Raw genomic sequence first — 22,977 nt, 5'->3', positions numbered from 1 at the left:
GGGGGCAAAGCCATCTGCTTTATTGGTGCCGCATTTTGCTCTTCATTGAAGCAGAGCAAGTCTTGACCACATCACTAACATGTTCATTGTCACTCCCACGATGGCAAACTGTCCAAAGTGTTTTCTGTACAGAAGATCTTGAAACATTTCAAGGCTCAATCAGTAGATTAGTTTTGTCTTGCGTTCATCCAGTTCAAGGTGGGCGTCTTTGAATTTGTTGCATGGGAGTCTTTCTTTGTCTTTGCGGTGTATGTTGCCAGTGGATGTCCATCCATATAACCAGATTAAAGGACACTTTATTTTGCCGCCAACAAAGGCTGTATTCTAATCTCTTTCAGCCACGGATTAAAGAGTCTGGTTGGCCTTTTAGCTCCGGCTTTCTCTTGCCGGCCCGTCTCGTCTCGCAGTGCTCGGCTCGCTCCCGCGTCTACCCAAGGCCGCCTTCTAATCAGCGGGCCTTGAGCTCTCCGAAAGGTCACCCTGTCCCTTTGATGGTGTTTTGATTCATCTCTTCCTCCCGCCCTTCCCTTTCACCCCCCTTTTCTCTCGCAGGGAAGCTGGAGAGTCACTACCACCAGGGTGCCAAGAAGGGGCTGGTCGCGTCGGCCGCCGAGTGACGTCCAAGTGAAGCGACCGCTGGGCCGAGATCCACTCGTCTGTCTCATGTGTTCAGAATGATAGCAGTATGTTTGAAAAGCAGGTAAAGGGAAATCCTTAGTAGAGCTTTCGTTTTCATACACGCAAATGAGGTGGGATTCTATTCTAAATTAAAACAAGAATATTGCATCATACGTGTTATTTCTTTACAGGGAGTGTGGAAAAGGGAATTTAAAAAGTGAATTGTGAACGAGCTCTTCGAAATACACAGATTGGTGACGTATATATTCACCCGTGTATGCTCAAACAAAGAGAAAGAAATGCATTCAAATGTGCACGTGATCATTCCTAAAAATGGGGTGTCAGCCTGCGATTAGCTGGCAACCAGTTCAGGATGTACCCCGCCTACTGCCCCAAGCCAGCTGGGATAGGCTCCAGCACCCCCGCGACCCTTGTGAGGACAAGCAGTGAAGAAAATGGATGCATGGATGGATGGGGTATCAGTAGGGTGTGTACCTCTCCACAAAAGACGATTCGACCCATTTATCGATACGTGGGGTGCAAAACGATTCAAGGGCGGTTTAAATCAAAAGTAGAACGATTCAGTTCGACTGAGTGGGATTCAATATGGTGCACTTCAAAAGTATGATGCAATGACTTTTTTGTTGTCATTAGACAATCAACAACTAATTGATTATCAAATTAATCAATAATCATTTTGATAATCAATGAATCACTTATTGGGGTTTTTTTGTCCAAATGCTCAGATTTTTATCTCAACAGTAAATCTTCAATTTCTGTAGTCCCCCATGAAAGTGTACCGATTATCTTTGTTTTGAATCTAAATAAAATAACTGCTTTTACTCTGGGAAAAAATTATCAACATTTATTACCCAAACTGATAACTCATCATTTATGTTTGTGCACTGTCGATTTTAAATAATGTCCTGGTTTTGAAAAAGATGGAAATTAAAATATTTTTTTGTCCGATTCATCGATTAATCAAAAAAATACTCGACAGACTAATCGATTACTGAAATAGTCGTCATTTTACAAACATTTGAGAGAACTTGCCAGGACTGCAAATGTACCATTTCCTTCTATCTCTCCAATGAACAACAATTTAATACATTTGTATTTATTTCAAAATGGAACAATTCTGTTTGATTCGATGCAAACGATTTTCCGATTCCAGTTGTGTCTTTGTCATGTCCCTAATTATCAGAATTTCATCAGACCTGCGGTGTTGATGCAGCCCCAAAAAATGTGAAGAAATTGTGAAATGTAGTCTCACGGTCCTGGGTACGAATAGCAGTTCACAGTCGCCAGGTGGACGACTCCCTGAACACACAGGATAAGCACAATCTTCCAAGCGTTTGTCAATCTTTACACAGAACATAATTGAGATGGGTAAAAGTAGAAGCAAGAAACCGCTATTGTTTGAAGTCCTTACTTTTCACGTTCTGTAAAGGAAACAATTGTTCTGAATGCAACAATTTTAACTCATACACTGCCATAAATTCATTAAAAAAAAAAAAGATTATTAAAAATTAGGGGCGACAGGCTATTAAAATTTTTAATTGTAATTAATCGCATGATTTCAATAGTTAACTCACGATTAATCAAAAATGTTATATCTGTTCTAAATGTACAATTAAAAAAATCTAGGTTTTCATAGTCTTGTTGACAAAAGTGGATTTTTTTTAAACTAATAGAAAATAGTTAAAATAAATTTTTAACGTTTATAGCAGTCAGTAGCAGTTAATTCTTTTTTTTTTTTAAAGGAAAACTAAAATTTGTAATCATAATTAATCGCATGACTTCTCTAGTTAACTCACAATTAATCACACATTTTATATCTGTTCTAATATGTATAGTTAAAAATTCTAGCTTTTCATACTCTTGCTAACAAAATCTGATTATTTTTTTTTAAATAGAAATAGTTCATATGAATCTTTGACGTCTATAGCCGTCAATGGCAGTGAATGAGTTAAATCGAACAGCAGAACGACTTAATGTCATTTTCCACACGTGAGGATTTCTCAAGTCTCTCCATCTGGCGTGTTCTAAGGTGACTGCAGAGGAGCAGCTACTGGCGAGGTGAGACGTCAAAAGAAGTGTGTAAAGCCGTCCTTTTTACACGCAGCCTGTCATTACCCCGCTAACACCTTAGACCGACAATAGTCGGCGAGTACAAACACAGCCTACTCATTTATTTCAGACAGAGAGACAATTACTCGGGCACAGTGGGGGTGATTATGCGGAGGGCTTTTGGCAAGAGCGGCGGGGTCATCCCAGCACAATCCAAATGGCTTCCATTTCTTTCCCACAGTGTGGCAATGTACAGCAAGCCTTGATCACGTCCCTTTGTTTGCTCATTGCGGGGATAAAAGCTGACTTTAATTCGCAGAAGAATGAACCACACTGTGGTGGACACTCATGCGCTTAATTCTCCAGCCTGGACTCCTTGGATGCTATTTTATCTCCTCGTGCGTGTACCAACGCGCCCCCGCCATGGAAGATAACTCTGGAAGATTCGGTTACATGTTCAGTCTAAACACAACCTCGCAGCGGCTTTATTATGCTGGGCTATCGCCCGGGGCACAAGTGTCACAACATTTGTCATCATTTTTTAGGATTTCCTTGCGTCCTTATGAACCGTCTGCCTCGAGTTGCACCACAAATGTTTATTTTATGCTCTTTTAAGTGGGACCAAATTATAATCAAATAGGATCCATAAAACATGAAATTCCAAGATGAAAAATGAACACGTTGGTCCTTCCAAAGCAAAAATTTGGAGTGACTTGTGCTCCTATGTATTACGTTGAGAAAGAAATAATTTTTTTTAAAAACATTTTTATTTTCTGACCAAATGCATTTGGTCTTACTTGTGATGGACACCAAATGGCAAATCATCTTTTCATTCACACAAAATGACGGATCAAATTTTCCACTTTTGTCATATGACTTCATTCAACCCATTCACTGCCATTGACGGCTTTAGATGTCAAAAATTCATTTGAACTATTTCAATTAGTTTAACATTTTTTTCAAGAGAATGAAAACTTGTGATTTGTGATTGAAGTCATTTGATTAATTACAATTACAATTTTTAATCGCCTGACGACCTCATTTTTAATAATCGTTTCTTTTCTTTTTTTTAATAATCTTTTCTTTTTTTAAATAATCTTTTCTTTTTCTTTTTTAATAATCTTAATTCTGTCATCAAAAAAAGAAAACAAATATTATTATTATTATTATTAATAATTAATTTAATTTTTTTCTAAAAAAATAAAAATTATTAAAAATGGGCGTCAGACGATTACAATTTTTAACTGTAATTAATCGCATGACTTCAATAGTTAACTCACGATTAATCACAAATTTTATATCTGGTCTAAATGTACAAAAAAAAATCCCCTAGGTTTTCATACTCTTGTTAACAAAAGTGGGGGAAAAAATTAAACTAATAGAAATAGTTCAAATGAATTTTTGACGTCTATAGCCGTCAATGGCAGTGAATGAGTTAAGCAAGAAGATACCATAAGGAGCAACAATAAAATCCCCCAATTTTGGCTGATGCCTCAGAAGATGAATTTTAATCTTAACGTGATCTTCAAAGTTGAGGCTGATTTCATCTGTTGAAATGTCAAACTTCAAATCTTGGACGATGGCTTTACCTTTCCACTGATATTTTAACAGTTCCTGGAAATTTCAGGTTCATATCTTTTTCCTAAGGTACTGGTTGCTATGGACATTTTTGAAAGATGCAAGTACCAAAACTTAAAACCCCTTTTTTTTTTTTTTTCAAAATTAGGGATTTCAACCTTGCGACATTAAAATTGTTGTAACTTTGTCAATTTTTCAGTTACGTCCATGTATTATATATCATTTGAATATATGAATATCTAAATGTTTATTTAATTTTTTGGGGCACGATGACACTTTTCCCAGAGCCGATCACAATTATAATTGATGTACTGAGTGTTTGCGTATCAATAAATATATACATAAGCCGTTTGAGATTAAATAAAAAGCAGCAATACTACCAGGGGTGCATTGACAATTGTGCCTGAATACAAATAAGTATGTCAATATCGCAATAAAGTGCCCTTGGTGTCCTCATCACAATCACGCAGTCATCAGAAATGTAGCAGAATAATGACGTTTCAGGTGGATGTGAGTTTGGCAGCAACAGCGTGTGTAGTAAGTGGGCAAATGATACAAAATCTTTAATAAGAAAAAAAAAAACCTACACAAATGATTTAAAACCAAGTCCGTTTTAACATGTATTTTCTATGTTCATGATCATATAAAGCATTTTGCATGTGTCCACCCTGTCATTATGGGGTAACGGCCCTTTAAGACACCTCAATTTTCAGTAACATTACGAGCAGCATTTTGGGATAAAACAGGGAATCGTTGCATAATACATATTGAGACTTTTGTTTTGTCATTTTCGTCGTGTTTGTCTTATAGTTAAATATTGTCAGGCTTAACCTCGTCATAGTGAAATGTCGATTTCAAAAATATTTTTGACAAATTCAGAATGTTTGTTAAAATGTACATAGTTGACTTGCTAGCTGAATAATGTGGTCCACCATTGGGCTCATTCAATACTAATTAACTAAAAATGTCCACCCTGTTACTACCGGGTAACTGCCCTTTAAGATTCTCCAATCTTTTCAAGGAATGGATCGCTGCGCAATAAATATTTACACTCATGTTTTGTTGATTTTCATCATTTATGTGCACTGTAGGCGGATATTGTCAAGCTTAAACCTGCCATATTGAAACAGCAAATGATATGAAAAATATTTTACAAATTTGTTTAAAAGTATACAGTGCCTTGCTAGCTGAATCTTTTGGTCCACAATTGGACTAAAATTAACCAAAAATGTCCGTCCTGTCGTTTCTTGAAAAAGATCATCTATCATTTTGGAACGTTGCTTTACTATTGGTTTAGTTAAATGGTATATAAATAATTAAGATAGTTACAATAATTTATTCTGAATTGACTTGCACTGGCCATCACTGGTTTATTTATTAACTCATTCACTCCCAGCCATTTTCACTGAAGCAACCCCCTTCGCTCCCGGTTGTTTTACTGGATTATGACTGATTTTGCAAGGTCCACGGAATATTCTGTTCTATTGCTATAAAAACATGGAACCTACCAAAAGAAAGATTTGAGTCTCTTCTTTCATCAGGGAAAAAAATATATTTGTATCTGTTTCCAAAACAGCTAAATTTCATCATTATTCACAAATCTGTTGAAAACACTGGAGAAAAAGAGTTTGTTGCAACATGGCCCCAGCTGATCTCTTATACTCTGCTGCCACCTGCTGGCCGTTTTTTGTAACTACCATTGTTTTAAGCAACCTCTTCATGTCAGACGCTGTATCAAAGCCTTCTGTATACTTAAAAAAACAACAAAAAAAACGTATAAATAGGTTTTGGGGAGTGCATGCCAAAATATTTAAAAAAAAATTACTTATACGTTTTTGGGTTTGGATGATTTAGTAATGCTTTGAAAAAGCTCTTTTTAATAAAAGTGGGAGGAATGTGTAATCAAAATGTCGATGAGACGATTGGATGGATTAAATATCCACGTAAACAACAATCGTGGCAGATATTCAAACAAGTTATATGAAGTGGACGATTTGTAAAAATGTATGGCTGATTCTGCGAGGCATTTTTGATAAAGATCCCCGAAGCCTCGTCAAACTACTAGATCAATGAACTGGTTTTGCATTGTTATTACAAGAGCAGTCATTTGTACAGTATGTGTATGCATGTTGTCTTGTTCTCACGAGTTGGTAGAATATGTGCTGCTCATATTTCAGTGACCCACACAGCCGCATCGGCCGACTTGCTGGGATTGCTCAGTTCCAGCATGGGGGGACGGCATGCCAGGCTGTCGCGGTTGTCTGTGTATTGCTCATCCACAGGCTATCGAGGCTCCCACTTGTACAATAGCCGATATCTATTGTTTCTGTCTGGTTACTGATAAGACTTCAATCCACCAAAGAAATACTAAACTGTCAAGAGTGACAGCAGAATGAGCTGTTTGGCACAGGCGTTGAACATTTGGCACAATTAGCATGCACGCAACACATACTCAGTCATGCGGCTCCTCCCACAAATGCATGTTTGTTATGAATGGCAAGTCCTTTAAAAAAAAGGAAGTCATCTCCAGATATTTTCTTTACAATATGTTAAAGTCCAGACTTGCTGTCGACCTAAAATGACATCACAGGTGCTGAAGGCTCAGGAAACGACCAATCACAGTTCAGTTTGCAAACGTCACATGACCAAACTCAGTGAGCCATGACTGGTCGTTACTTGAGCCCTGAGCAAATGTGTGATGTCGTTTCAAGTCGACAGCAAGTGGCAGAATTATAGAAGTGTGGAACTGCCAATTTGGAGTGAACATTTTTGACTGGCGAGTACTTTCGAACGTATTTGCGATATTTAAATACGTTCCAGCGTAGTCGGAAACACATTCAAACATACTCGCAAGTATTTTCGTACATACTCGCAATGCGTTGGCTAAATGCTACAAACAGCATATTTTCCCATAATGCCACGGGGTATTCCTTGTGCATGTAGGAGTGAGTTTGCCCACATTATAACAATACATTGTTTTTTTTTATGTCTGTAGTGTATGATTTAAGTTTGTCATTTTTTCTTATAATGCAACCGGGATTCATGGGAAAATATGCTATGTTTGTAGCATTTAGCCTACAAGTACATACGAACGTACTTGCGAGTACTTCGAACGTATTTGTATGTTTGAACGTGTTTGCGAGTACGTATTTTAATACATAAAAATAAAAAACATTGTTTTTTCGTAACATGTTTTTTTTATGTCTGTAGTGTATGACTTAAGTTCGTCATTTTTTCTTACAATGCAACAGGGATCATGAGAAAATATGCTATGTTTGTAGCATTTAGCCTACAAGTACATACGAACGTACTCGCGAGTACGTATTTGGATGTTTGAACGTATTTGCGAGTATGTATTTTTATACATTTTAATACATAAGTCAAAAATGTTAACTCCACATTGGCAGTTCCATGCTACTATACAAAATGGCCGCTCTTTGAGATGCGGAAAAATGGGTGTTTTTTGCTGCTTAGTTCATGTTCCGAATGCCGTGTTTATGCTCGTGGGGGTACGTACGACGTATTGCAAAGAAAATTTGGGGGTTGACTTCACCTTTAAAAGGGAAATAAACAGATTTTGAAAGACAGTATAAAATGTTCATTATTCCAACCTTTCCCGACGTCAATCTCAACTGTAATAATTTAGTTTGACATTTACATGTGTGTTTTGCTTTTGAGAACGTTTATTGCATTGGAATATTCTGGTTCAATGACTACATTGTGCCACTGCAATGTAGGGTTTCAACATTTTACCTGCTCTTGCGTCGTGGTTTCCTCCCCGGCGTGTTGAGTGCCACTCCCGACTGAACGACTTCTTGAGGGCATATTTCATCATAGTGAATGAATCACCAACACACACTCACACGGTCATTCTGGTTCTGATGTGTTTTTCTCACTGCTTGTCATTGTAATTCGCTGTTGATTATCTGCGATTTACTCTTGTTTGAGTTGCAGATTAGTTACCACTCCTTGCTCCACGGCATTCAGCATCCAAACACACAACACAAGCCCTCCCGGTAATCTCCTTCCAAGAGTCTCCTTTGTGAAGTTTCTCCCATAGAATTTATTATTTATTTTTTTCCACTGCAGAGGCTGCTTAAGAATTTCCTAAATTCGACCCCCAGTGAATGAACGATGACAGCTCCTTGCCCTGTGGGTGGCCTTTTCTTCTGTCCCCCACATCAGGGGCATTCCTCTGGATGAGAGCAACATCCAAGTTCACATAAACAAGGCCTGTGTGCGGCTCGGCGGAACAATTAAGCACATGCTCTTTTCTGAACAAATAGCGTAAGCTCATGTGCTGTTGGTTTTTCACGCACAAAGGATAATATGAGCCACTTCATGTAGAACTAATACGGAGTAGAGTGGAATAGATTGACTACAATGGGAACAGTGATATCAAATCATACCGACTGTCAGTAACAGTCGACCAGAGATAAGACGTATTTATTTTTCATCCTTGAGTAAAGAAAGTTTGCTTTATTTTCGTGTAGCCATTTGTTCGTTACACTGAATTCAACTTAATCCAGACTTTTAAAGTGCAAGTAAATGTCGCCATGTTTCGATTCCGTCCACTACACCGTATTTATTCTTGAGACGGGTTGTTACAAGTCGCCTAGTGTAATTTCCTGCCGCGGAGCCTTTTGTGTGCTCGTTGAGAGGCTGATTGAACTAAGGGAACCGGGTGTCCCATCCCCCACCCCCGCAGGCGGGCAGGGAGGGAGGGGGGGATTAGGGTTTGGAGGTCTTTGGGAGAGGTGGTGGCAGACAGTCGGGCAGGGGAACAATACGAACTGGAGACCTCTTTTGGCTCATCCGTCTCATAATATGTCACGGAGGGATGGGCGTACAAAGGAAATATTTAGGGAAGGAAATTGTTCCTCTTTGCTTCGCTGATTATAGAGTGACAACATGATTTTAAGACCAGAATTATTCATACCAAGCCTAATATTGACTGAATCTCAAGTGAGAAGTGAATTTTTTATCTGCTGAGTGGCTGTCTTTTAGCAGCAAATGTTACTCGAAACAATGTAAGAGAAGCCGTGCTGGAGTTGTATTATTTTATGATTTTTAAACACAATATGTTCAGCATCATTCATACACTGGCCAAAATAAAATTAGCATTTCTTCTGTCAAAATTGTTTTGAGAGATATTATTGACAAATGTCTGTTGTTGTTCTTTTTTACATTTTGAAAACGATTTCACCCTTCAGTTTGTCTGACTGAAACAGATTAGTTTTTGCGTCACTCTAAAAAATCTATCTAATAATCTTTTTTTTCTGCTTTAATTTAAAACATTGGATGTGTCTTTTGGCGTGAGTATTAATAATTAAGCACATGAAGCATCCATCCATTTTCTATACCAGTTATCCTGTTCGGGAGAACTGGCGCCGATCCCTGACTCTGTTTGAAAGGCAGACCAGACCCTGGACTGGTTGAGAGTCACAGAGGGCACAAAAAACCTTCTCGCTCACATTCACACTGACTACGTTTACATGAAGTCAATAATCGGATTAAGGTCAAAATTGTGTTTTTTGAAATATTCGGGCTAACTCATTTGCCAACCTAAACTGCGACACAGATGTCATTAAGCAAATAAACATAATTTCCTCCCTTGACTTTCTACAAAGGTTGACCAGACGAATGGGACAGTCCCCATTTAGAGACTCGTACCAGCCCCATTGTTTTGTCCTAGTTTTACGGGGGGCCCGTCACAGCCTTAAATCGATTTATTTATTTTTTGTCCAGTCAGAAAAGCAATTTCTTGAGCCATGTGTATGTCAATCACACAATTGTCATAGCAATTAATACGATAAACCATTTTAAAAATAATTTAACTCTTTAATTTGTTCCTATTTAATTGGTTCCGTGTCTAAGAATATGGAAAATAAAGTCAGACCGAACGCGAGGTGACCATTTCTGGCATCGCGTTTCCAATGTTACAATGTGGGACCGTGCAAAAAAGTGGAGTGCATTGACTTGTTTAGTGCTGTTGAACTGTCAACCACGATAGCATTTAGCATTAGCTAAAGTAATAACACGGCCACCGGCCAGCATATTGACTAACGATTAAGTTCATAACTAGTTTCTGACGACAAAATATACAGACTGTGACTGTCATCTCAGAGAAATCATTGTACTCAAGTGAGGCAACATAAGATGGCCGCCGTGCATACAAGTAGTTCCTGTCATGTAGACCATAGAGAACGTGCAGAACACAAACAAAGTTCCTTTCAATGGAGGTATCCTGACAGGCGTTTATATGACCAAGTATACGGGTTAGAGAAGGGGTAAACGAGGGGTCTCATATTTGTTTAGGCTTGTTTACATGGCCTTTCAAAACCCAAATACTGTTAATACTTGAGTTTTTAAAGGGTTAGTGACATAGTCACCCACCCTACCTACACAGAATTCAGGCGAATGTACCATTAATCATCGGTGACTAATCATCGGTGTAAAAAAATCTTCAAGTTTCCAGCTAACAAATAGTAACGTTTGACTCAAAATTCACTCGTGAGCTAAAGCGAAATTATTTTGTACACTCAGAGTTCATAAAGTACATCAAAGATTTCCCGACATCCACTGTGATTGCCTGGTGTTCTTTTCAGTTGTGTTCTGTAGAGTCACAGAGTGGTGCAAAATTGACGGCGTGTTGCTTTGCTTAGACCAGACGTCTAAGTTGGGCCCCATCTGGGAGGGGGAAGCACATGTACATTTGAATGTGGTTGTCCCTCAAGGCAATCTAAGACACGGATGTGGCTTTGTTTTCTCTTCTTATGAGGATCTGTTAGCTCTCAATAGCTCGCCAACATAAATGGGAACATTTGATCTTTTTGCCGGTTTATTCTCATCAGAGGAAACCGGTGTTCAATTAAAAATGGATTTCCAATTACAAATAGCTTACATCCAACTGCATTTTTAAAGAGCTGCTGCCAAGAGATTGATTTGGTCCGCAACCCTTTGACCTCGCTGAACCTATAACAACACGTAGAAGGGAGTTACAACAAAAGCCCAAAAAAAAATCCAGCCGAAAGCGATTCACACGTGTTTGTTCAAAAGAGTGAGAGCCGCGTCACATCCACACGTTTTAAACAAATAGAAACACCCAATAGTTTCGTAACATGATCCATGAAGAGACTCCTCTGAGCTCGACATTAGGATCTAATGTGGGTCCACATGGGCCCCTCCCTAGGGTGTCTCCTGCTCAGCGTTTCAACACCACACAAGACAGTTCAGATGATCGTTTGCCTTCAAGGCCTTTTCTGTCAGGAGAGCTAAACGTCTGAACACAGTGATTTGTCAAGCTTTAGTCTCTTGAATATGTAAAAGACCTCCTTCTAGGCTGCTGTTTTCTTAGCAGACAGGAAGTGTAGCAGATTCATAACAAGATTAGTCTGGATTACCACTGGCCTATTGCGATATGATAGACGATAAATGCAAAGCCATGTTTGCCACCAGCTCTGCCAATGTGGTCGTGTCGCCTCGACCGTTATGTGTAACCATAGAGAGCGATTTGGCAAAAACAGCTGAAGCAACAAATGTTTTGTAACAACCGCCATCAAAACTGCTTCTCTCTTTTCTCATTGGGTCAAAATGGAAGCCAGGCCAATGCAAATACAGCGCCGAGCTGACATGGTAATTATCTCAGCAGACGATCATGCGAGTGGCAAAAAAGATGTCGACAGATAAGAGTCTAAGAACTACAAATGGAGGCTTTGTTTCGCTTCACCCTGCAGTGCTTTTTAATCTTACCTCGTTTTACTGTAATTCTTGATCTTTGGGGTATTTTGATGAACGCCTTGGAATTATTTTAAATTGTGAAGTAAAATGCAGACTGTCACCTTTAAAGATTATCTATGACACATATTTCCTTCTGACCAGACTTCCCTGATTCTTGTCACTTCCTTCATCTCTAGAACAGTGCTTCTTAACCTTGTTGGAGGTACTGAACACCACCAGTTTCCTAGGCATATTTATCCAACCCTTCTTGATTGAAAAATAACATTTCAAATCCAAGACGTAGGTATAGGTAGCATTCACATGACGTCATTTGCCCCACATTGCGTGCCGGTCCATGGGATGTCGAATGGGAACGGACAAAGAAGTGCCCGGAATTGCAAAGATACATTGAAAGGATTTCCAACCGACAAAGTCTACCAAAGTGTGTTCAGACCATTTTGATTAAGGTAAGTGTCATTGTAAGATGGTAAAAATGCTTTTAGCATAATGCGATCGTGATATATGTGAGCCGCAAGTCGTGGCGAGCTCTGGCTAAAAATATTTAAATATAATAATATAAATATTTGTGGTCAAGATGTTCGATTTTCTCCAAATACCCTTCTTATGGTCTCTTATTTTCCTTTCTCAGCAGCCCAAAAGTTGAAATTGTTGTTAAAAGTGTTGAATCAACTATGTTGTTGTTGTTTTTGTTCTAAGATGCTAGCGCTAGTAGGTAGAAACTAGCTAACTTGGTTTACATAACCCAAGATTCTTCACCTCAAATTCACAAATGATAAATGCACATAGCAACCAATAAAAGCCTAAGGTACAGAAGACGCGAGAATGTCCGTGTTTTGAGAGCCATCCTACCTCAGAGCATACGTTGCCATGTAGTCCGGTCCGGGCACTGCGGGCAGTAACATCGGCAAATGTTTGTAATCCATTCGATTACACTAATCGAACGTTTCAACGTGTACCACTGCAAGGAGTGTTGAGCTAAATCTTCCGCATACGTCCTGCTTACACAAGTAACGTTAGAGGAAGCTGTGGGTGACATTCATCAATAACAAAAGAACATTCCGTGTAAACACAATACAAACACAGCTGAATCCGCTGGGACGTTGACCCACCATGAGGGACGGGCTCGCAATCCCGTGACGTAATTGAATACTATCTATAGGGTTTATTGGTGAGAATAAAGAAACAGGGAAAGGAGTCTTTTCATTAAATCTAGCTCTTTTCACCTTGAATTCAGAAAGTGTTGCGTTCTTGTATTCCCCATCTTCATACATCTTAAGGAAGTGTTTAGTTTTGATTGCTCAACTTGGCATTGCAAATCATGTAGTTAGGACGGTGAATCAACTCAACTCTATAAAGCACTTTGGGGGGAAAAAAAGTTTTCTTCTGATGAAACCCACGGGCAGAAGATACAATGAAAACAGCAGAGGCCCCAGAATTTAACCTTGTGGAACACCATACATTCTGTTATACTTCTGAAATCATATTGCACATTCTTTTTTTTCTTTTTTTTTGCTCGACGGGTTATCACTACAGTCAAAAGTTGACTACTGAACACACCAAATTCCCTGCAGCACAGATAGGCAAAGCAATGCAACGTGATCACCTGCAACCAATGATGGCCAAACAGGGCGTATCATCACGAATCATGTGTCGGGTGTGTGTCTTGACCTCCGCCAAACTCCTGACACTTACTCACCGAACCCTTGCTCTAGAATGCAGTGCCACTTGACAAATATTGCTCAGTATTATTCCCCCCCAAAATGCTTTCCCCCGTTGAGTATCCTTGGTTAGTATTTTCGTAACTACTCTATCAACACAGTGATCTCAATTTATCTTGAGAAGCACATGAGGGTCACTACCTAATTTCGCTGCGATCGATCAAATAGATTGTGGCGACATCCCTCTCACTACTATAAATATGAACCTGCTGGTGGTGCTACCATTGTCATTAAGCGAAACCCTGCGGGAGCCATCAATCTTTGTACGCTTCCATCCCCAGAGCTCCACTCCATAGAAAAGAGGAAGGCATAAGTGAATAACAACAAAGAGGTACAGATCAGCAGAAATCGGCCTTCTACCTATCAATCAGGGAAGGGAGGATCAATTGGGTTTGGTGAGCCACTTGAAATCACATATAATTATGCTGCAGTATAGCCCATCATGAGCTGTCTGGCCCGCTGCAGTGCGACAATGTTTGACATGGACCTTTTAATTGTGAGTGTGTGCCGGCAAACACGACTGTTTCAGATCCGTCCAAAAGCTTTACAGCGTCTTTTATAGAGTAATGGAAAGATGATCGCGCATGAATCAAGCCAGCCCTTGTGAGATTCCGCATGGCTGACTGATTAGGTCTTTGGAGCTGATGGAAAACACATGTCTTCCACAGAGCCTGTTCACTTCACTTTGTAGTCGGCGTGACTCTTCGAAAGAGCCTCGGCGGGCCGGCCACCACCACAAATGTGTCCCCCGCAGTCCTACTAGCCACTGACTGTTACTTAGCCCTCCATTGGAGGCTGCCAATTCCCCCGGGAAGGCATGAGTGTGCCTGCCAGCAGGAATGCATTTGAGGCAATCGAGCAAGATGGAGGATGGTGAGGAGCTGCTGCTACTGCTTCCCCCTCTGTGTGAAAATGAGTCCATTAATTCAACCCCCATCCCTCCTCCTCCTCATCCTCTTTCCCAGTCCTCTCTGTGCCTGTTGTCTGTGTTTGTTAGCAAGATGATTCCCTCTGTCATGTCAAAGGCAACATTATCATATTCTTGTTGCCGGGGAAACCAGTGCTGAGAGAGACAACGACTTAAAGCCTCACTGGTGTTTGAAGCTGCTGGAACATGAAAGGTTATTCATGGTGTTGCCAGAATTGGAAGCCTGACATATCTGAAAGGCTCTTCTTCTGAGAAGATCACTGTTTCATGAGAAACTCCCTCTTGGATTTGCTTCAATTAGATCAGCTGTGCTAATATTAAACTAAAGGTTCAGGGAAGCAAAATGGTATATTAGTCCTATAAAAAAAAATGAAAATGCTTATAGCATTTCAAAGAAACCCCATAGATATTTTGTCAATGGCAATCACTATACAGGGGGTCCTTGGTTCTAATGCTGGCAACAACAACCTGACTTTGTATGCAAGTCGTAACGTGCTGTAGTCACTAAGCTACCTCCAACACAGTAGTTTGTATCTATCACGAGTCGATAGTGGGGTTTCCATCCACCCGTTTTTATTCGAATTTTCAAGCAATGAGAAAATAAAACTGAATGGAACTGCTAGAAATGTGAAAACAGGCCAAAATTCACCCAAAAAGTTTTTACGCTTGGAGGGGGTGGATTTTGAAGCGTATCGAAAAAGGAAAGCGCAAATTTTGGCTATGGAAACAGGTTTTGTGAATAGCCGCTGGCAAGACCGGATACACGTTGCACGTTTTGCCCGGAAATTACATCACACTTAAGTTTGTAGTCACAAAGCAATGGCGGACAATAAAGTAAGGTATGTTTAGGGGTACGACAAAACAGGAATTGATTAAAGAAGCGAATATTGATGGAAAACAGCCAAGAAACGCTACGGTTTATCAAAAATTACAAAAGCAAACTCATACGACGTCATCGCACGGTGCAGTCGCTTCCTGTTTTTCTTCTTTCAAATTACTAGTGGAACACATCTCTATGGTGTATACCGCCACCTACAGCGGCGGAATCCCCTCTCAATATTCGCAAAAGAAGGGGACGGATGGAAACGGGTATAAAGTCACATGTCTGTTTTGCGCATTTCTGTAAATTTGTTTAAAAAATAGTATGGTGGTGGTGTGGTGTATGTTAGGATTCCTCATTACAAAAATAAACAAAGGTGGGCACTTCCGTCTCTCATCTCTTCCTGTTTTTGACGGATGCCCACATCCTTTTGTGAGTGCCCACATTTTCAACAAGTGCTTTATGATGCGAAGCGTCGAAAAAATACACAGACTCAAGGCCTGATCTGGCCCACCACATTTTGTTTTTCATTTCATTTCTTTGGGCACATATTAACTCATTCACTGCCATTGACGGCTATAGACGTCAACAATTCATTTGAACTATTCCTATTAGTTTAACATTTGTTTCCACTTTTGTTAACAAGAGTATGAAAACCTAGAAAAAAATATTGTACATTTAGAGCAGATATAAAATGTGTGATTAATCATGAGTTAACTATTGAAGTCATGCGATTAATTACAATTAACATTTGTAACGCGACTTAAAGATTATTAAAAATTTGGGGTGTCAGGCGAATACAATTTTTAATCGTAATTAATCGCATGACTTCACTAGTTAACTCACAATTAATCACAAATTTTCTATGTTCTAAAAAAAATCTAGGTTTTCATACTCTTGTTAACAAAAGTAGAAAAAATGTTTAACTAATAGAAATAGTTAAAATTATTTTTTGACGTCTCTAGCCGTCAATGGCAGTGAATTAGTTAAAAATACTTATAAACACAACAAAACAAATGTAGTTGTACCACATTTGGGTTAAAAGAAAAGAATAGAAAGAAATGAGTCATGCCAGGGACTGGGAAAAAAAGTGGCCAGACAAAGCAAATTATGTTCATCAAAAAATTTAGAAAAAAAAGTCAAAATGGCAGTCGTACTCGGTGAAATGAAAAGCATTGGACTTTGGATCGCTGTAATTTGATTTGTTTGGGTTATTTTGATTTGAAAATGTGATCAAATGTTGTTTGACTATCAATACAATATTCCTGGTTTGTCGTCACAGGCAAAAGCAATACAATATGCCATGGAAATGAAGCATATTGTGTAAATATAAGAGATGGCTGGATTTTCGGAATTGATAATATAATGACGGAAAAGGAATTTTGGAGCCAAGTGTTCCTTTTAATGTTTAAACTGAAAAGTGCTTTTTGTTGCTTGTTAGCTTTGTGGACTGTGACTCCGCCTCCTTTAAGGATCCACTTCCGGGTGTTCCATCGGTTCAATCCGTGTGGAATTTGTCTCCAGGTGTTCCAGACGGCTCCCTCTGCTGTCTCCGCTGCTGCTGCTGCTGCTTGGCTACATTGTATCAGTTCCCACACGAAGAAGAGGCTCCGCGCTGTTTCACGCTCACGCGGAGGAATTAACCTGAGTGGAAAGCTATTCGCCAAGGATTACATTGGTCGTGGTTCGCGGGAGAGGAACGGGCTTGTTGTTGGTCTGCCGGGGCTGCACCTCGAACATGTCCTCCTCCTTCTCCTCCCCCCCCGGGCTCGGTCGTCTTCGTTGTTGACGCGGACGTTATCTCCACTTGAGATGGCACAAGTCCAGTGAATCGCTGGCCTCCCCTCCTCTCCTGTGGTGGATGTCTTTGGGGATTGCGCCGCCGTCGCTGCTGTCGGCTGCTTCGGCTTTTCTTGAGCTTTTAGTGCAATTCAAAAACCGTTACTCTGACTTGTACTTTTTTTTCTACGAAGCGACCGTCACCATGGACAAACGAGGACCCGGAATACGCATGGCTAGCTAGGTCAGTAAGTTTATCACCTTTATTGTCAAAATGACTCGTTGACTGTTTATCGTTAGCTCGAGGTTGGCTAACTAATAGCCAACACAGCATGCCGCAGAGGAAGCTAATGTAGCCGAGGCTGAGCTCATTGTTTCAGTCTATTCGTCAGAGGAGCTTATCACAGCCAGCTAAACTCCCCATGTGCCTCTTGAAGTTAACGTTATACAAACACCGAATAGTATGAAAGATATGCACGCTCTAATCACGCGAACTATCAACCTCACACTGCTAAAGTACTGTACACGAAGTCAACAAATGGCATATAATGTGATGCCGAATAAAGGCACGTCACTGAAGTAGAAATTATCAGAGGTTGGGATAAAAGTACTGTAGCTCGTGTCTGACATACAGTAACTACTAACGAACTGATGCAACTTTCTAAATACAGTGTACCGGGTACCCCAAGGGGTCCTCGAGAGTTTGTTCTCACGAACATCCAAAAGGGAAAACGTATTGTGAACGGTGTCACTCTTGAGGGTATTTCCCATGTGATTATGGCGCTGTCAACAAGAGTAGGTGCAGTGTTTCACTTTGCTAGTAAATCTTGAGTAGCACTCTTAGGAGATAAAGATAACACCATGGTTACCGGCTTTCCATCCAAAGCAGATTGCCTGCAAGCGCTTTGCTGTGGCAAATGGCTTGTTTATAAGTTGTCTGCTTTACTCCAAGCACACAACCATCAGTTAAACAAATATAGCTGCTCCCGTGTCATGTGGGTAGTTGGTATTTTCGTGTGCTTTCTAAAGCGGCTAATCACCGAGAGGTTTACAGGCCTGCCAAACAGTCTTTCTTGTTGAGGAGTCAACATAAGGTTGTCCATGTCAGACACAATCAGGGCTCCAGGAAATACTTTAAAGTTGAAATGGGGGTGTGGCCCCTGGGTAAAGCCTCTCTGAGGCAGGACTGTGTGTAAAACGTCTGTTGTGGTCACATAACCGGTTTGCAATGTGTTTGGCTAATCAAGTTTTTGTCAGTCTTCCGTTTGCAATATAAATGCTTGCCAAAACTTGATTCTACTACAATAGTAGCGTGGTAATGGTTTCCCTTAATCATGCAAAGGACATACTTAATTGAATACATATTCAGAATCCAACTATCTTTCTTGGTAGAGCTCACTTTATTATGGACTAGCTAAATTCTGAGAAAAATATTTGTCGGGAATAAGCATGATCTTTTTGCTTCCCACCATTCTCACATTAAACAATAGCCTTGTTTTCTCAAAATGTCCATGCCATGAATTAATGGTCAACGGCTCACTGACATCACAGCTCTGATAGGATCATGGATTTGAGTCACGAATCGGAGCGTTTTTCAGATCAGCAAAACAGTAATACTTTGTCTTCATTTATTTTGTCCTTTTCAAATAAAAAATCTACTCAAAATGTCTAATATGGCCATTTAGGAACACTAAGTGCAATATGAGGCAGATACGTTTTATACATGGTCAATGTATAAAATATCATAATATTAATGGCTTAAAGTTGTGTTCCTAAAATCTAAACGGCTATATTTGCCATTTTGAGTTGAATGTTCTTTTGTTTAGTTTTTTTTAATTTAATGGGCAAAACTGTTTTATAAAATAAATGACGACAAAGTTAAATTGTATTGGTTTATTTTTGTTTTAATAATAAAAAAGACCTCAAAGTGCAATTTAAGGCACATTCCCAATTACAAAGTAGCCTGGGTCCAGAATATTTAATAAGAAGAAAATAAGCCAGGTAACAGCTGCCAAACTCATTTACTGTTACCAGCCAGGCACTCGTTGCAAATGCTAACAGGTAGCTGCTAGCTACTAACGTCAGAGATTTTGTGCCGTACCATACAATGACAGCGTAATTAAGTATCAATTTCTTAGTGTCCTAAATGAGGGATTGAATATGAGTTTGGGATTGCGTTGTGTTAATGTTGGTTGCAATGATGTAATGTCTATAAAAACTATAAGGAAATCCAAATGTAGAAAAGGTAAGTCAAGCTAGCCGTCGCGCCACAACTATAAAGTAAAAATCGACTAAGGCTATTTGCATTTCCGTCAATGTATCATTTGGTAAACTTTATTTTGACGTTAGCATTAGCATTAGCGTAGGCGTTACGTGGAGTATGTTTCCAGCTTCCTTGACATGTCTGAATGATTGGGTCGAGACAAGAGGTAGAAAGGAAAAATCCTGTATCATTAATTTGAGGACTCATTTCACCCCTCGTTGCCAAAATACTCCCACGCATGCGGCTCACATGATCCGCAAGGGTTTTCAACTTCCTCTGCTAATGCACAGTTGTTGTTTTTTTTACCAACCAATCCGTACATCGTGTGGGATCCGAACCGGGATGCTTGATCCGTACATATCAATGATGATCTTTTGCACCACTACCTAGTAAATTACTGTATACAGGCAGAGAAAGGTGTAACAAAAAGTTATACCAAGCCCAATTACTTTAGGGATACTTATAGTGTCGTATTGATGATATGTGTATTCATAAATGGTACTGACAGAATGTTGGAAGAGATCATTTATTCATTCGTTTAAGTCCAATGGTGCTGACACACACCGTGTACTGTGGTATAAAGCACATCTTGGAACAAGATTTTCCATCGATGAGTTCAGAACAACATGTTGGAGCACCCAATTTTTATAGGAATATGCGGGGTTCGTGTTTTAGACCATACCACTTTGTGGTTTGAATAGCCTCTTTAACACGGTCAAACCAGAAGACCCAGCATTTATCCGCCTTTGCCTTTTACTCAGAAACCACTAAAGCAGGATCTTGCTACAACGGTGTCTGCTTTAACACAATGACACAGCGTCTTACAATCAAGATAATTGGATTGTGACGCAGTGACGAGTTCAGTCTGGTATGACCTATACAATACTTGTACATTGACAGTTGCTTTCAAAGCAATAGCGCAGAAAAAGTGAGTCTCTGTTAAACTTCACTCTTCTGTCTTGCCTTGAGAGCATTCTAACGATATACACAGTTTATGCCCAACTGCTGTCACGGTTTTGATACAAACGCTGATGGCGTACAACTGCCGTGTTGACTTTGTGGCCCAATTCCATGTCGATGGCAGTTAACAGAACAGTAAAATGAAAACAAGCCAGAAAAAAAATCCCAACTTTTACAAGCGTTCTGAAAGTGGTTAACATTACTGACTCAAGAATTGTTGATATATTTTGTTTTGTTTGTTTGTTTAGATCAACTAATGCCATGTTTCTAATTCTACCAAGTTGTATCATTCGGTTTGGTTGACATTGCTATCTTTTTGATAGTAATCGCTGGTCTGACTTGCAGTTCCACTGAAATTGAAGACTGAATGATAATTGTGTGAATGCTGAACGCATTCACACTTGCGTTATTCGGATTGTTGACTATAAATTAACTTATAGCATTTTATTCAGTTAGCTTTTTTTTTAAGGCGTTGGGGGACTGAGTGGGCCCTGAGTGGACCCTTGTTGGGGAAACCTGCTTTATTGGCGCCGCATTTTGGTTATTATGATTTCACTTAAATTATTAAATGCATGTGTCCCCATTCATCTTCAATGCTAGCTTTCAGCTTTATACAACATTTTAATATAAATGTGCTCTTGCCTGCCACCGCGGAGAACCTGGTTCAAATCCCGATTGGACCAGACTTTAGTCAAAGTGCAATTTTGAACAATAATCATTGCCAAATTATTTAACATCCATTATATTTAATGTAATTTCTCATTATTATGTTTTTTTCTGTATTAGTCCATTCTATATTGTAACATTCAAGCTGAAGAACACAAGTCCCTACTTTGAAACATGGAGGAGGTTCTGTTATGTAATGGGGTTGCTTTGCTACATCAAACACATGGTGTCTTGAAGGGGTACAATAAAATCTCAAGACTATCAAGGTATACTAGCGAGAAATGTCCTGCTCAGTGTCCGAAAGCCTGGTCTCAGTTTGATGACCCAAAATACAGCTGGATATATCCAAGAATGTTCTACGGGCAAAAACATTGGACTATTTTGTAGTGGCCTTCTATGAGCCCTGATTTAAATTCTATCGGATATCTGAGGAAGGAGATGAAGTGTGCCGTCTGGAAAAGCACCTTTCAAACCCGAGGCAACTGATGAGAATTGTAGATGTCAAATTGAAAGTTACACAAATTGTTTGATTGTAGTGATTGCCACAGAAGGTTGTGCAACAAAACATTAACTTTTGTCCAGGCCTGGTAAGTGCTTTTTTTTTCTCTCTGGATAATTATTTTGACACATGATTAAAAAAACGTGTCTTATTTTCATTCATTGTTAATTTTCACATTTGTTTTGTGTTACTTTTGTCAGATTCAAGTTATTTCTATGACCACTGTGGGTTTTTCTTTGATATAACAGATGGCGAACAACAATTTTGTAAATGTGTGACATCATAGCAGAGAAACATATCGTAACTATTTGACTATTTCAATAAAGATAATCGCAACACGGGACATTCCAAATCTGTGTTGGTGTGAGATCCTGAGCGATAGCAGCTCATTCAAGAGTACAAAGCTGTTTCACCACGGTTACAGAACCCCAAAAAGCCATATAAATGTATGTGCCTTGGCAGCTTTATGACACCATTCACCATTGTTAACTTGTGTATAAAAAAAGAAAAGAAAAAGACTGCAGGGTCACTTTGTGGACTTTGTCTAATCAGCTTTTTATGATTTGATCTCATAGTACACTTGAAATATTAGCTACTGATGCTTTTTACATTGTTCCTGGACTTGGCAAAATTTTGCCAATTGAAAGCAAGCACAATCATTGACTTTTGTCACTTGCACCATGTTGTTGAAATCTAGGCAGAGATGACCAGTAATTATGTAGTATTATAGCAAGACTTAGAGTTGGACCCAAAGGGTCGACCACCTTCCACAGCTTGTGGTCATCGCTGTCACCTTCTGCTTTGCTCTCGCAAGCTTTTACTAGTCCCCCCCCCCCCCCCCCCCCCACTAGCTTCTCCTACTAGCCGCTCTTGTTAGCCACTCTAGCCTATGGCTCCGACTAACTCCGCTAGCCGCTCTTGTTAGCTGCTCCGGCTAAATCTGGCTCGCTCTTTCTTTCGGCAAAAGACATAGACAAGACTTCTTGTCAAAAATCTCGATCAGAAACCTTAAATAGTGCTTTCTGAATGGCACAGTTAAGATTTTGTAATGTCTACAGACTTTTGTTGCATTGGGTAGGTTACGTTAAACATGACTAATAAGTTGGGTAAAGACTTTTTAACACAGTCAAAGCATCCCCTGAAGTTCAAGTCAACCAACCGTAAGAAAGGGGAAGACAGATGATTTAAGTGACTTAGAATGTGACATGGTTGTTGTTGCCAAATGGGCGGGTTTCACCATTTCAAGAACTGCAGATCTGATGGAATTTTCACACACCTCTTGGGTGTGACTCTCCCCCACCACCCAAAATAAATAAATAATTTCATCAATGTGCCCTG

At 39.6% G+C, this 22,977-nt stretch overlaps 2 protein-coding genes across 4 annotated transcripts in view; both read left to right on the top strand.

Moving 5' to 3' along the window:
• Nucleotides 1-9,303, top strand: part of trip4 (thyroid hormone receptor interactor 4) — an 84,168-nt gene extending 74,865 nt beyond the window's left edge. The window contains exons 13-15 of one of the 2 annotated variants that reach the window (XR_015094451.1): nucleotides 553-700; nucleotides 8,221-8,282; nucleotides 8,356-9,303. Coding sequence is in view for 1 of the 2 variants with exons in the window: in XM_086072234.1 (XP_085928360.1) it covers nucleotides 553-617 (65 nt within the window). In the remaining variant the exon portion in view is untranslated. Of the gene's footprint in view, nucleotides 1-552; nucleotides 3,437-8,220; nucleotides 8,283-8,355 lie in introns of those variants that run through there. The other variant, XM_086072234.1, reaches the window with a different exon arrangement.
• Nucleotides 9,304-16,990: 7,687 nt separating this feature from the next.
• The window catches only part of znf609b (zinc finger protein 609b), an 80,672-nt gene continuing 74,685 nt past the window's right edge, over nucleotides 16,991-22,977 (top strand). For both annotated transcript variants that reach the window (XM_086071475.1, XM_086071474.1), the window contains exon 1: nucleotides 16,991-17,495. The gene's annotated coding sequence lies outside the window, so the exon portion shown is untranslated. The remainder of the gene's footprint in view (nucleotides 17,496-22,977) is intronic.

The sequence above is a fragment of the Leptonotus elevatus genome, chromosome 3 (genome assembly GCF_054856555.1).
Source record: "Leptonotus elevatus isolate MCC_2025b chromosome 3, RoL_Lele_1.0, whole genome shotgun sequence".
Taxonomy (NCBI): Eukaryota; Metazoa; Chordata; class Actinopteri; order Syngnathiformes; family Syngnathidae; genus Leptonotus; species Leptonotus elevatus.
This window is presented reverse-complemented; position numbering and strand designations above follow the sequence as displayed.